The sequence below is a fragment of the Leishmania donovani genome, chromosome 36, assembly GCF_000227135.1.
Source record: "Leishmania donovani BPK282A1 complete genome, chromosome 36".
Taxonomy (NCBI): domain Eukaryota; phylum Euglenozoa; class Kinetoplastea; order Trypanosomatida; family Trypanosomatidae; genus Leishmania; species Leishmania donovani.
The window spans coordinates 2,091,388-2,104,407 of NC_018263.1; the positions used below are offsets into that span (position 1 = coordinate 2,091,388).

General features: G+C 57.0%; 4 protein-coding genes across 4 annotated transcripts; all 4 read right to left on the bottom strand.

Annotated features, from left to right (window-relative positions):
• Positions 1-147: 147 nt before the first annotated feature.
• Positions 148-2,739, bottom strand: LDBPK_365570 (hypothetical protein, conserved; the record flags this gene model as incomplete). The annotated part of the gene is made up of 1 exon (XM_003865622.1): positions 148-2,739. The coding sequence occupies one exon, from the start codon at positions 2,737-2,739 to the stop codon at positions 148-150; it is 2,592 nt and encodes an 863-aa protein (XP_003865670.1).
• Positions 2,740-4,510: 1,771 nt separating this feature from the next.
• On the bottom strand, positions 4,511-8,278 carry LDBPK_365580 (protein kinase, putative; the record flags this gene model as incomplete). The annotated part of the gene is made up of 1 exon (XM_003865623.1): positions 4,511-8,278. The coding sequence occupies one exon, from the start codon at positions 8,276-8,278 to the stop codon at positions 4,511-4,513; it is 3,768 nt and encodes a 1,255-aa protein (XP_003865671.1).
• Positions 8,279-9,178: 900 nt separating this feature from the next.
• LDBPK_365590 (ubiquinone biosynthesis methyltransferase, putative) lies at positions 9,179-10,045 on the bottom strand (the record flags this gene model as incomplete). The annotated part of the gene is made up of 1 exon (XM_003865624.1): positions 9,179-10,045. The coding sequence occupies one exon, from the start codon at positions 10,043-10,045 to the stop codon at positions 9,179-9,181; it is 867 nt and encodes a 288-aa protein (XP_003865672.1).
• A 458-nt stretch (positions 10,046-10,503) lies between these two features.
• Positions 10,504-12,141, bottom strand: LDBPK_365600 (hypothetical protein, conserved; the record flags this gene model as incomplete). The annotated part of the gene is made up of 1 exon (XM_003865625.1): positions 10,504-12,141. The coding sequence occupies one exon, from the start codon at positions 12,139-12,141 to the stop codon at positions 10,504-10,506; it is 1,638 nt and encodes a 545-aa protein (XP_003865673.1).
• Between the last annotated feature and the right edge of the window lie 879 nt (positions 12,142-13,020).

Here is a 13,020-nt window from a genome sequence, read left to right on the forward strand (position 1 = left end):
ACGAGCGAGAGGGGGAGAGACGCACGAACGAGTCTGAAAGAAGTGCCCGAGATATGAAAGGACTCCGCGCGCACACACCAAATCGCTAGAGAGACACACACACAATCCTGCACTCCTGTGCGCTGCCTAGACTCTCCTTTTGATACCTCAAGCATTGGAGATGGGAGGTAAGCGGCCATATGCGGCGTAGTCCACGTTCGTGCCCGTCACGACGATGCTAGAGCGAATCGAGTGATTCTTGTGGAGCCTCGTGCAAGCTGTGTTGGAAGAGGACGGTCGGCAAGGCTGCAGCGCCGCCGGTGTAGTTGCAGCGCAGTGTTCCTGAACGGCTGCGGTAGCGACAGGGGCCATGATCTCGGTGGTCACGGCTGTCACAGCGGTGTCCAGCGCGGCGCCAGCGTCCGTGAAGCTGCCCTTGGTGAAGTTGAACGGCAGCAACGACGTCTGCCGGTCGTAATCCTTGAGAGCCGCGTACAGCTCCGGGTGCACGTAAGAGGCAAGGTAGTTCTCGACGAGATCTCGCAGCTGAGCGAAGAGGGGCACGAGGAGACGGTATCGCCGCTCCGTCTGCTGCAGCCGGCGTGCCATCAGCTCCTTCTCTTCCTGCGCCTTCTTGACCTTGTACCCGCCCATTGTCTCCGCCTCAACCTGCAGAGCGACAGTCTTATCTTTCAGCGTTGACACATTGCGCTGGTACGCCTGTAACTCCTTTGTGAGCTTGTCGTTCAGCTCCGTCAGTTGGCGGTACCCCGCCTGGTCACCGATCGCGCACTCCAGGCGCTCAATCGTGCGCTTCGCGATGAGTAGCTCGCTGCGGAGATCGCGGCTCTCCGCCTGCAGAGCCTTCACGGCCTCGTCGTGCTTCAGGCCGGTCAAGCGCGCCTCTTGCTCCATTTCCCGAATGCGTTCCTGTAGACGGCGCACGTTACGCTCCGCCATGTCAGCGCGCTCGCACTCCTTCGCGTGCGCAGACTGCTGCGTGTGGAGCTCCTCTGTGAGTCGGCTCTTCAGCTGCTCCGTCTCGACGCGCAGCTGCTCTACATGGTTAGTGTGGGTGCGCCGCTGCTGCGTTGCCGTCTCGGTCATCTCATTAATCTTCGTCCGGAGGTTTTCGCACTCGGCGTTGAGGTAGATGGTGTTGTGGATGTACTCAGAGTCTTTCCGCGCGGTATCAGCACGAAGACGCTCGAGCTCCTCGCTTGCGGTCGTGTGACGGGCGGTAACTTCTGTGAGCTGCTCGTACAGCTCTTGCTCCCGCTTACTGGAAGACTCCTGAAGCGAGTCCAGCTCGCTACGGAGGAAGCCACGCTCCGTCTCCGTCGTCGTGAGCTGCGTCCGTAGCGCGTTCGTATCCAGCTCATGCTCTCGGAGAAGCTGAGCGCTGGCAGACTCCTGCTTCGCGATATCTGCCTTGAGCACCGCAATGGTCTCGAACGCCTCGCGATCCTTGCGCTCCATCGTCTCCTGCAGCCGCTGCAGCCGTGTCTTGAGGCTGTCAATCTCGGCACGGGTGAGAATCTTGTGGTTAAACTTGTCGTCCTCGGCCGTCTCCTTCGCCTTCAAAGCAATTTCGAGGTCTTTCTTCTGATTGGCCAGCTCCGCCTGCATTGCCGTGTTGGTGGCGTGGTCAGTCTGCGCCTGCTGGGCGGCTTTATGCGAGACTGACGTGAGCTCCTCCTTCAGCGCCGCGCACTCCTGCCGCGCTTCGGACAGCTCAGCATTTAGCTTCTCCGCCTCGTTGCGGTGAACGTCAAGCTCCAGCTCCAGCTGGCGCTGCTGCACGGCAGCGGCCGACAGGGCCTGCGTCATCTCTGTCAGCGCACTCTGGCGGGCCACCTCCGCGTCGCGGCGCAGCTGCCCGGCCGCCTCCAGCTCCGCCTGCCGCTTCTGGGCAAGCTCGTGTAGTCGCTTGTTGTCCTCACGCACAGACTCGAGCTGCGTGTTCAAGATGCCGACCAGCAAGTTCGACTTCTCCTCCTGCTTGCGGACGTGGTCCACCTCCTCCTGCAACTCCGTGGCCGTCGCCTTGTAGCGCTCTGTCTCCGCCTGCATCACGCGCAGGAGCATGACTGTCTCCTCATCGTCTGGCGGTGCCGCTGCCGCAGACTTCTTAGCGCGTGTATCCTCCTCCTCGGCGGCGGCAGCGGCGGCAGCGGCTTCCGCAGCGCTCGTCGCCTTCGCCTGCTCGAGTTCCAACCTAGCGTACTTCATCTCCAGCTCCTGGTGAGCCTGCTGCAGTGCATCGTACTCTGCCTCCCACTTTCGCTGCGCCTCTTGGTGCGCCTGATCCGCTGCGGCCATCCGCTGCTGCGAGTCCGTATGCCGCAGCTGCGTCAGCTCCAATTCGTTTGTGAGTAGCCCTACCCGGCGCAACGCAGACGCTTTATCTTTCTCCAGCAAGTCATTCTCCCGCACCTTGAGCGCCAGCGTCGCCTGAGCCTCCTGCAGCTCCTGCACCTTCTGCGCAACGCTGGCAGCAATTTCTCGTTCCTTGGCATCGTAGTAGGCCTTGCGTTCCACCTCGGCTAACGTGTTGCGCACATCCCTTTCGCGATTCCGATGCGCCTCGAGTAGCTTTCTCCACTCCTCCTCGATGAGCTGGCGCAGCTCACACTCCTCGTTGCGGAGACGCCCCTTTTCCGTCTCTTGGCGCAGAAGCTCGGCCTCCTGCGCCAGCTCCGCTTCCCTGGCAGCGAGTGCCAGAGACGACTTGGCGCGGCCTGCCTTTTTCGCTGGCATGTGTGCCTTCTAGGTTTACAACGTTGCGTTGCAAACGCTGCCTCGGGTTCCTGAGAAGGGGGAGAAAAAAAAAGAAGAACGGAGCGAACGGGTTCCTTTCTGGTGTGTGGATGTGGGAATAGCAGCTGCGGAGTGTATGACTGCCAAAGGCACGTACACGGGAAATGCACAACAACAACAGAAAGAAGCACAGTCCAGCAAAAAAAAAGACAGACTGGAATAGTGCAGTCTTATTCTCGGCGCCCAATGTGAAATGTCTACTAGTACTTCGTCGCCACTTCTACGAAGAGGCACGCGACAAGGAGGAGGAAGACACAAAGCATGAGAAAAGCGCGATATGGAAACGTGTGGCAGCGCGAAGAGAAGGAAAAAGGCAGAACAGATAGATGAGGAGGGAGATGCACAATACTGCGTCGTGTTGTGAGTAGCTCCGTTGCTGATACCTTTCCAGGTGAGCTCAGCGACATTGCCCCTTCACAAGGAACATATGATTGTTTTTATTATTATTATTATTCCATTTTTTGTTGTTGAAACGCTCCAGTGTGCAGAGAGCCAACACATCATCTGGCGGACACGACAGCACACCGAAGACATTTTCCCGCGCTTTCGCCGTCTCGCCTACAGAGCGAGAGCGCCGCCAACAAAATGGAAGCGTGCGACAAAGCGAAAAAAAAAAAGCAGTGCGCTCCATCGTGTCACGTGCGCGAGTGCGGCTCGCAGAAGGAGGGGGAGGGGGGGGCACGCGCTCGATGCAGGCGACGTCCCCCGCACATTTCTTTATGTTGTTGTTTGTTGTCGTCGTTCAGGGAGAAAGACGGACAAGTCACATGGAAAGCACCTGTGGCAGGAAGGCGCAGGAGAGCACAAAAGGGGGTGGGCGGAGTGTATGTACGGTCAGCTGATCCGCTCAGCGCAACACGGAGTGAAACCCAAATCAACAAAAAAGTTCCGGAAGGAACGGAAACGGAAGAGAATCACAATTCTATGGCGCCAAAACAGATATCAAAACTGGAAACCATGAAGATGCAGAAGCTGGAAAAAAAAAGAAAAGGAAGAGGCGGAGGCGACGCTGGAAGTGGTAGACGGGGAGCAGAGGTAGCCGCGAAGAACGCCGCGACAAGAGCAATACAGGGGACAACAACTCCAGCAGAAATGAGAAACGGAGAGCACGTCGACTGCTTCTACACCCCTCACTCCCCTCCCCCTCTCCCTCCTCTTCCTCTTACACCGCTTGCCTCTCTGCGTAGCTTCTTCGTTCTATGAGGAAGGACGAGTGCTTAAACGGACGCAAACGCGAGAAGGGGGATGCGGTCGAAAAGGCGGAAAGAAAAACTGGTAAAGCAACACGAACAGGCATTGACATACATGCGTGACGAGATCGAGAGTGGAAGTGGTGGCTGCGGCAGAGGGGGTGGGGGTGCGAAGAAAGACACCATCGTAATAGGAGTAGGGAATAATGTGATCAAGTAGCGCTCTGGCACGGCACACAGCACACACCTCATCATTTCGTGCGTGCACATACAGTCCGAAATTCGGCCACAACGCCACGCGAATCGGTGTGGCCGCGACATCCTTTGTCGTTCCTGTCAAGCTTCACCAGCTCGCAGTGCCGCAGTGCCACGGCTCTCGTCGTGGTCACACATCTAGCGCGGCGTTTCACAAGGGTAATCTAAGGATAGCAACAACAGCAAAAAGTGGGAAAAGCGCAGCGAAGCAATGAAAAAGATACATGTAAACACGAAATCAACCAAGTAAAGATGCGCTGTCCTCTTCATCTCCTGAAATTGTTGTTGAGGACCGTCTCCAGCTGCGACAGAATTCCGGTTTGATCAACGAGAAAAGGCTCAGCGGTGCCGTCTGCGTTGATGTAATACTTTTGGCCAACGTTGTGGCGTCGGTCACTCTGCCAGCGAATGTCCACCATAGCGTTGCAAACGACTTGCGAGCGCAGGTTCGACAGGCGGAACAGCGTGAAAGACCCAGACGGGTCGGGGAATACTTTGCGAATGTACACGAACTTCGTATCCCGCGGCACGTGGGACATGCTACGGTGGTGGATGTAGGCAGCATGCACCGCCGCCGGAGTAAGTCCCTCGGCCTTCAAGCGGCTAAACTCATCTACAAATCCAGTGATGCAGCGTAGTACGCCGCCCAGGTACCGCTGCGCCTCAGGCAGGCTAAGAATGCGCGCCTCTTCGTCGTAGAACGTTTGTACGTGTGGGTGGGGTTGACTGCGGTTCGTGCTCTCGTTGTTCATGCACGGCACATAGAGGACCAGTTTCGAGTACACGTCCAACACAGCAGTGCCGACGCCTGCCTCGGTCGGAAACATGGCCCCGTAGCGACCAGGCTGCAGTGAGTAGTACATGACGACGGTGTCCTCGTTTGTAAAAGAGTAGAAACGCACCCAGCCACCACTAAGAAAGTCGTCCAAGAATTGCTGGCGATTCCGCTCCTCGCGCGGCAACGCCAAAAAGGCGCCGTTGGGCCGGCCCAGCACATGGCTGTATGTCGGAGCACCCCCCCGGCCAAGATCAGCAGCCGCAGCTCCTGCTCCGTCCGCCGGCCTTGTTGTCGAAGTGTTGCACGTGGGCGCCATTGCGTTCGTCATGGAGTAGCGCGACGGCAGGATGGAGGCAAAGTTCTTAGGAGGAATCGCAGCAGGGACCTGGAAGGCACCGAGGTGGGCCTTCAAAGCGGCTGCAGGAAATGGCGCGGCTGGGCCGCGGCGCGGCAGTGGTGGGCCGCCCTGTGCGGTGTGCCCGCTAACGGAGGGGGCACGCGACTGCTGTGCTCGCCCGCGTGGCACCTGAGGCGGCATGATGGCATGCTTCGCCACGTGTTCCTCCACGGCGGCTCGCTTCGCCGTACCGGATGGAGACGGCGCACGCGCGGACTGCTTCCACTCCTCGCGACGGCGCTTGTGGGAACCCTGAAGCCCCTTCTCCGCTCTCGATGAGGAGGCGCTGCGCGGCACACGCGGCTGATGCTGCAGCTCGCGGGGCCGGTCCGCGACCTCAGCGCGGATTGTGATGACTTCCGCGCGCGCCATCTCCAGGCTCTCTGCGCGGCGACGAGCAGCAATGCCGATGATCTCACCGTTGCAGTTGTACTGCGGCGGTGTGGCCGGCCCGGACAAGAGTGGGTCACGGGGCAGTGCCTGTTTCCGCTGCTCCACCTCCTCCATGATATCGCGCAGCTCGGCGGAACTGCGCGGCTGCACCTGTGCGCGCGACTCCTTGCTTGGTACCTGCACCTGGGGCGGCAAGTCTAGTGAAAGGCTACCGCTAGACGAGGTGGATGGTCGGCCACGCCTACTACCTGCGCGCTCCCGTTTCTGGGAGGATTCGCGGCCGGTGGCGGACGCGCGTGCACTCACCTTGGGAAAGTCAGCCTCGCGGTGCTCGGCCACCATTGCGTCGAAGTCCACCACACTGTGCGCATTCGGGTCTCCAATGCTGATGCGGCCACCGGTCGATGTGCGGTTATATGTGGGGCGTCCGGAGCGGCAGCGGCTGGCGCGCAGCTTCGGCTCACTCTGGGGAGCCTCAGGCAGCTGTACCTCCAGCAGGCTCGGTCTCTTCGGCTCGTCCCAGAGCATCGTGTTCATGCGAGACGATCGCCGCGGTGAGGGACTTTCGCTCGGGCCGCGACAGCGCAAGGTATGCCCCTGCAGCTTTGCGGTGGAGGTGAAGCGCTTTGCGCACGTCACACAGACAAAGTTGACGTCTTTGAACTTGCCGGAATACGCACATTTCATGCAAACATCGTAGTCGCACTTGTAGCATCGGAAGGCCGGCGACTCGCCCGTGATCTTAAGAATGCCGCGATCGCAGACATTGCAGTCGAAGCCGTTGTAGCCGTGCGGCATCGAGGTCAACTTTGTCATTACGTGCCCGTTCATGCACTTGAACTCGCGCTCGATCTCGGCCGTCATGTCGCGTGGCAGCGATACCACGGCGCGAAGGTTCCAACGAGTGGCGGTGTCACGCCCCGGGTACACCACTGCGTACTGGACCGGGCTGGAACGCACCAGTCTGCCCTGCTCCTGCTCGGTCAAGCTGACGCTTCGACGCACTGATCGAGACGTGCGAGATGCGGCTACCTCGCGATCGGCAACCTCTGACACCAGTGAGACGCTGCCACACCTCCCACGGGCAGACTGGCGAGCCAGAGACTGATTGCGCAGCTTTCCTCGCTGCACCTCCTCGGACTGGAGGATGTCGGCCCTGGCATCCTCTTCCGCCCGCGCCAGAGTAAGGAGGCACCAGAGGACATTGTAGGTTTCGTAGTACTCAAGCTCCAGCTGCGCACGGCCGCGTTGCTCAGTGGCTTCGATACGCTCTAGCCCTTCGCGCAGCACCGCCTCCGCCGATCGCTTCGGGCGGAACTGTAAATTCTCGGCAAGGTTGTTCAGAGGCAGGCCACTCGACGGCGAAGGTTCCAGCAAGTTGAGCTTCTGGAGCAGCGAGAGTGGGCAGGACAGTGGCCGGCGGTTCCACACAGAGTCCTCGAGCACCTCCATCAGCGTGGCGCGCTGCGACGGTTCGCGGTGCAGCACGCGCTCCACAAGTCGGCAGAGCTGTGGATCTCCCCTCCACTCCCTTGGCCAACTCCACGCAGCACCCGCTACAGCGTTGAAGAGGGCAAGCGACTTGTGCTCCTTGTCCAGTTGGCGCATACCTTTCTGTTCTATCGCCTCGAGATACGGATTCATGCGTGTCAAGAGCACGTAGAGGACCACACCAATACTCCACGTGTCCACCTCCTTCCCGTAGCTCAGCGAAGGGGCGTCCGAGTTTTTTGTCATTCGCTTGTAAACCTCAGTCGCCATTTCAGGCGCCATGTACATTGCTGTACCGGCAACCGTCTTGCGAGGATGCGCCTCTGATATGCGGCTGGAAAGTCCGAAATCTGTAATCTTCAAATTACCTTCGTGGTCAAACAGGAGATTCTGTGGCTTCAGGTCGCGGTGAATGCAGCCTTTGGAATGAATGTAGGAGATGGTGTTCACCAGGGCCCACCCAATCCACAAAATCTCCGGCACATCAAGACCCCTGCTGGCTATGACGTCATGAAGCGACTTGCCTGCGCACCGCTCCATCACTACGTAGGCGCGATCTTCATCCCTACCAGCAGCATAGAATTTCACAATGTTGGGATGGCGCGAGAAATGGCTCATGAGCGTCACCTCCTCCTTCAGTCGCTTCCAGTCATTTTCGCTCATGCGCTTCGATGACACCTTGAGCGCGTAGGCCTCACCGCTGTTCGAAACGGCATCAAATACCTTTCCAAACCCACCTTTTCCAAGCAGCCCGGTAGTAACCAGTCTAAGGTCCTCCTCCTCGAAATAGACCGTCATGTGCTCCAGTGGATGATCATCGTCCTCTGTTTGGTCAACGACACACTTTTGGATGTGCGGCGTCTTCACGGTGCTTCCAAGTCGAGAGATGGCGGGGGTCTGCGACAAATCGCGCGGCATAGATATCGCTCCACCCCGTGGTGGAGTCCTCGACAACGAGCTGCACAAGTGCGACATCAGAAGACAAGCGACCCAATGTCTACTCTGTGGATACACCAGAGTCTAGCAGACGGCACTGTTGGTGTTCGTGGTGGTGCCCGGGCGAGCTTCTAAAAAGAAAAAAAATACTCTATGAAGACAGCAGCTACAGGTCACGTTAGTGGTTGTACCTCGGCTCCTCTGTTTCTTCGTCAGCAAGTATTTCACCTTTTCCCCTCCACACGCCGCGACTACGTGCAACGTGTGGTAGTCGAGATCGCTCGACTTTTTGTTACGTATAAGAGCATTTTTTTTTGTTTGGAGAAGCAAGTATGGACATCCGTATTGAAGCGTGAAGGTCATCGATTGAGGCACCGACTAATTTTTTTTTTGCTGAACAACCTTGGAAACATGTTACTGGATGCATGTTACATGGGAAGTGTGCGGAAGGCTACGAGGCACGCTCAGCACAGCTGCAGATGTTCCCAAAGGCGCAATTCGAAACGTCCTTAGACGAAATCCATGTTACCGCCAAAATATCAACTCTTTCCTTAGACAAGGTGAACACTCCTTTTGGTTGTTTTCTTCGATGCGGCGATACAACATCAACATAAAATGTGTGGATGTAGTACGCCAGAGAGACGCGTAAAGGGTGCGAAAAGCACAGCATTGGCAGATCAAAAAAAAAAAAAAGCTACTTTGACAACTGTGCGGCGGGGAAAAAAAAGAGCTACTTAGCGGCAAAGAATGGAGAAGATAGAATCACACAAGCGACCGCGCCTGCAGCCGGCAAGAGTCACCTCTCTGTGATTTTCAATACTCGCCCTGCTCTTTTCGTCGTTTATTCGCCCCCTCTTTGGGCATCATTGTCAAACCGAAGAACAAGAGCGTTTGTTTTCTTCGAAAGAGCTGCTGCCACGGTGCTGCGTGTTCTAGAGTCTACGCAGAATTCGGCTCTGGTTTTACCTCACATGTCGCCTCTGAAGTATTCTGAGCGGGAATGTCAGAGCTGGTCGTTGGGGTTATTGGTGTAGGAGTAGTCTTCACACCGGTATGAATGCACGCAATGCCACCAGTCAAGTTCTCATAGCGCACATACCCAAAGCCAGCGTCGCGGATCATCTGCGCAAACGTCTCCTGGTCCGGGAAAGCGCGTATGCTATCCACTAAATAGCGGTAGCTCTCTTCATCCGCCAGCATGCGCCCTGCCTGCGGCATAAAGCCGTAAGACCACAATTCATAAGGCACGCTCAAAAGCGGGCAGGTCACTCTGCTGAACTCCAGCACGTGCAGCGCACCACCTACCTTGAGTACACGAAAAGCTTCGCGCAGCGCCTTTGGTCTATCGCTGAAGTTGCGGATGCCAAAGGACACTGTGTAGCTGTCAAACGCGCCGTCCTCGAACGGAAGCTCCTCGCCACTTGCGCAGACCCAGTCGATGTCCATGTAGCCCTCGCGCTCCGCACGCTTCTGACCTTCCTTGAGCATCATAGCGTTTATATCACACACAACAACTTTCGTGCCATCCAGAGTCTTCGGCACTATGCCAAACGACTGCCCGCGGGCACGGATACTGTCAGTGATCCTGAAGGCAATATCGCCCGTTCCACCCGCAACATCCAGGAACTTGCTGCCAGGCAACGGGCAAACACAATCCTCGACAAAGTGCTTCTTCCAGATGCGGTGAATGCCTAAAGAGAGGACATCGTTCATCATGTCGTACTTGGTCGCCACGGAGTCGAAGACTTTCTTCACGTAGGCATCACCAAGGCCCATGTTGCGGCCCAATCGTGTGTAATGTAGCATTTTTTTTTTCTGCCTTGTATATATATATATATGTAGCCTTCGAGGTATGCGTTAATTGTATTGCCTCGATGGTGTTACTTAAGTGTGATCAGTTATGTTTTCTGGAAGTCCTCGATATGCATAGGAGTGAAGTAAAAAAGTGGGAATGATGGCATGGCTACACTAAGTGGAGCTTGAATGAGTCTTGTACATCAAAATAGAAATGATTAGCGATTCCATAAAGGATGTCTTGGTCTTCAAAGACCTACGCCCTTCACAGAAAAAATAAGCTCGGCCTTGCTACCCAGCGGGGACTCTTCCCAACAGCTGTGCGAGCTGAAAACAAGATCAAACACACGCATCGACATAAGACAGCCCGGTAGCAGGGTCACGGAGAAGTGATAAACAGCCGTATTACCAGAGAAACCTTTGTTTTCTTCAGACTCAGCTTTTTTTAGGCGGCTTTTTTTTCTCTAGATCTATGAGGCAGAGTCGGAGAGCACATGCAAGTCGCCGTCATCACCCCCGACACAAACTGCGCTGTGTTTGTTAGACGCAGAAACGCTACATATCTGGTCTGACCACTCAGAAAATGGGCAAGAGAAAAGAAGGGACGGGGACCATGTGCTCTTCTTCAAATCAGAGGGCAAAAACGCGCAGTCGTCATCGCTCTCACCCTCAGGCAGAAGCACTCTGGCAGCCATGAAGCCATCCATAAAGGATGTTTGCTTATTTTTCTGCGTACCGGTGAAGCTGCGTTTCAAAACACCAGCGGTTGATTGGCTTTCGGTCGCACAGGGAGGGCGGCCGATATCGTAAAACAAAAGACTGTTTGACGAAACATGGGGATAAATGAGACAATCGAGCAGAGACATAACAGAGAGCTTTGGTGGTGAGAGGTTGGCTGAAAGTTGAGTGCGGCGTGAGTCGCTGGTGCTGACGCGCGTCACTTCTTCAAAAGACGACGCACCAATTGAGAAGCAAGCAATGTCGCCAGAATCGGTGTTGAGCCACAACATTGGCGCACCGCACCTGCACGACGATAATGGGCCGATAACGTGCAGCGCTTCGATCTCTCCACCGACAGAACTTATTGCAACAGGCTCGTTACGCTTTCGCAAGTCCCAGAGTACGAGCATTCCATCTTTGGTACCAGTCAGTAACTCAACGCAATTGCTACGATCCGCTACTTCAACGGCCGTGATTGCTGTTCCTTGCGCAACTCGTCGCGTGCCCGGGTTACACGCACTCAAAATTGCAGGTGGTGGCGGGGCCTCAGTACAAAGCACAGGACTTGCAGTCCGCACATCGACAAGTGCAGTACAGCCGTTGGACAAAGCAGCGACAGCGACGGCGTCTGACACTGTTACTACGGCGGTGGTTGCCGAGACGCTACTCACAAGCGGAGAGCAGCTGTCAAATCGTAAAGCGCGAAGGTTGTACGTACGGAGCGGCTCTCCTGTTGCTTCATCCAAGTCCTCCAGGTCAAAAATATCGAGCTGTTGAGCACCACTATAACCACAAATGGTGTTTAATGAGCTGCCAAGAAACTGTGTGACTAAGAGCCCAAAGCTGATTCTATTTTCTCCTCCTAGTCGTGCTTGCACCGTGGCCGATTTGAGCTCCAGAACTGGCTTCGATGTTTCGCATGGCACCTTGCCATCTGCAAGCCACGAGGACGCGCCGAAAAGCTGAAAGCCGGAGCGTTGAGCGGCAATGATGTACTCATCTCTGGGGTCCCATGCAGTGCTCAGGATGGAATATCTGAAGGTGTCCAGTGGTGAGACAAGCAGCTCCCCATCGCCGCTGTTGCGAGCAGGGTGTAGGCTTGAGACAACAGTGCGAATTACTGGTGCCTTGCAAAGTGCAAATGCGTTGCAAGGGTGCAAGCGACGGCCATACTTCGAGTGCGCGAAAAAACCACTGCAGAGGTGTGGGCGAAGATGGCGAAGCTGCGAAGCTAGTGTGTTGGCCGTTCGTGAACCGATAGGATATGAGTTCGCATATTCCCCGTCGCGCCGCCGCTTCATTGTGGATTTTGTCTCTGTTTCACCTTTTGTTGGCAGCCCCACCCTTCTTTGGGCGGAGCCGATGAATCCGGAGAGGGTGGTCTGCATAGGCGCCTGTCGGGTGATCCTGGCAAAAAGAACCGAGAGCAGAGGAAAGGGGGGGGGGAGGAGGCAATGATTACGGGTCGGGCCGTAGGCGGGGGCCGCGGATAGGGTTGCTGGCGTTTCCGGGTGGCGCCACCTTTTGCGGCCCTTTTGCCCGCGCCGGGGAGGGGGCGTTGGCGGCTCTTTCCTGGGCCGCCCCTTGGGACCATCCGGGGAGCCCTACACCCCCCCTCCCCCGGCCACTGAGGGGAGGGGGCGCGGGCCCCAGCGCCGCCACCACGCCCAAGCACGAAGGAGGGCGGAAAGCTCAACAGGCGAGCCAGCGGGGAAAAAAGCAGAGACGAGAGCCGAAAGCCGCACCCAAAAAACACCCTGGCTAACGGGAGTGGGGCGGCTCTCCTGCAGAGTCGGGGCTTTTCTGCCAGCCTGCGTGGGCGATTTCTTGCAAACGAAACGCTGGGCGGGCGGAGGCCCCTGCGCTTCTAATCTCATGATCGCTTTCTCGCGTGCCGGAAAACATTTTTTTCTTCGAAGTCCCAGTCCATCGCAAATAGGTCCGCAACAGTGTATACACGCCTCCGCAACCACAGCGCCCAAACCCTCTGGCCGCACGGCGGCGACATCTCCTGGTCGCCGAGAACGAGCCGCCCTGCGGGGTAGAAGAGGTGGTGGTGGTGGTGGTGGGCCAGACGCGTGCCGAATGAGCTCGAGGAACAAGTCGGCCAGCCTCCGGTGAGAGCCCTTCAGAGCCTCTGCAACCCGGCCGTATGCCATGCTTCCGGCACCCGTGCCCTCATATCAGCCCACCGCGTCGGACGCAGGAGACGCCGCATGCTCTGCGCACACATGCGCCCTGGCGCCGATTCGTATGGTGCCCTTCGC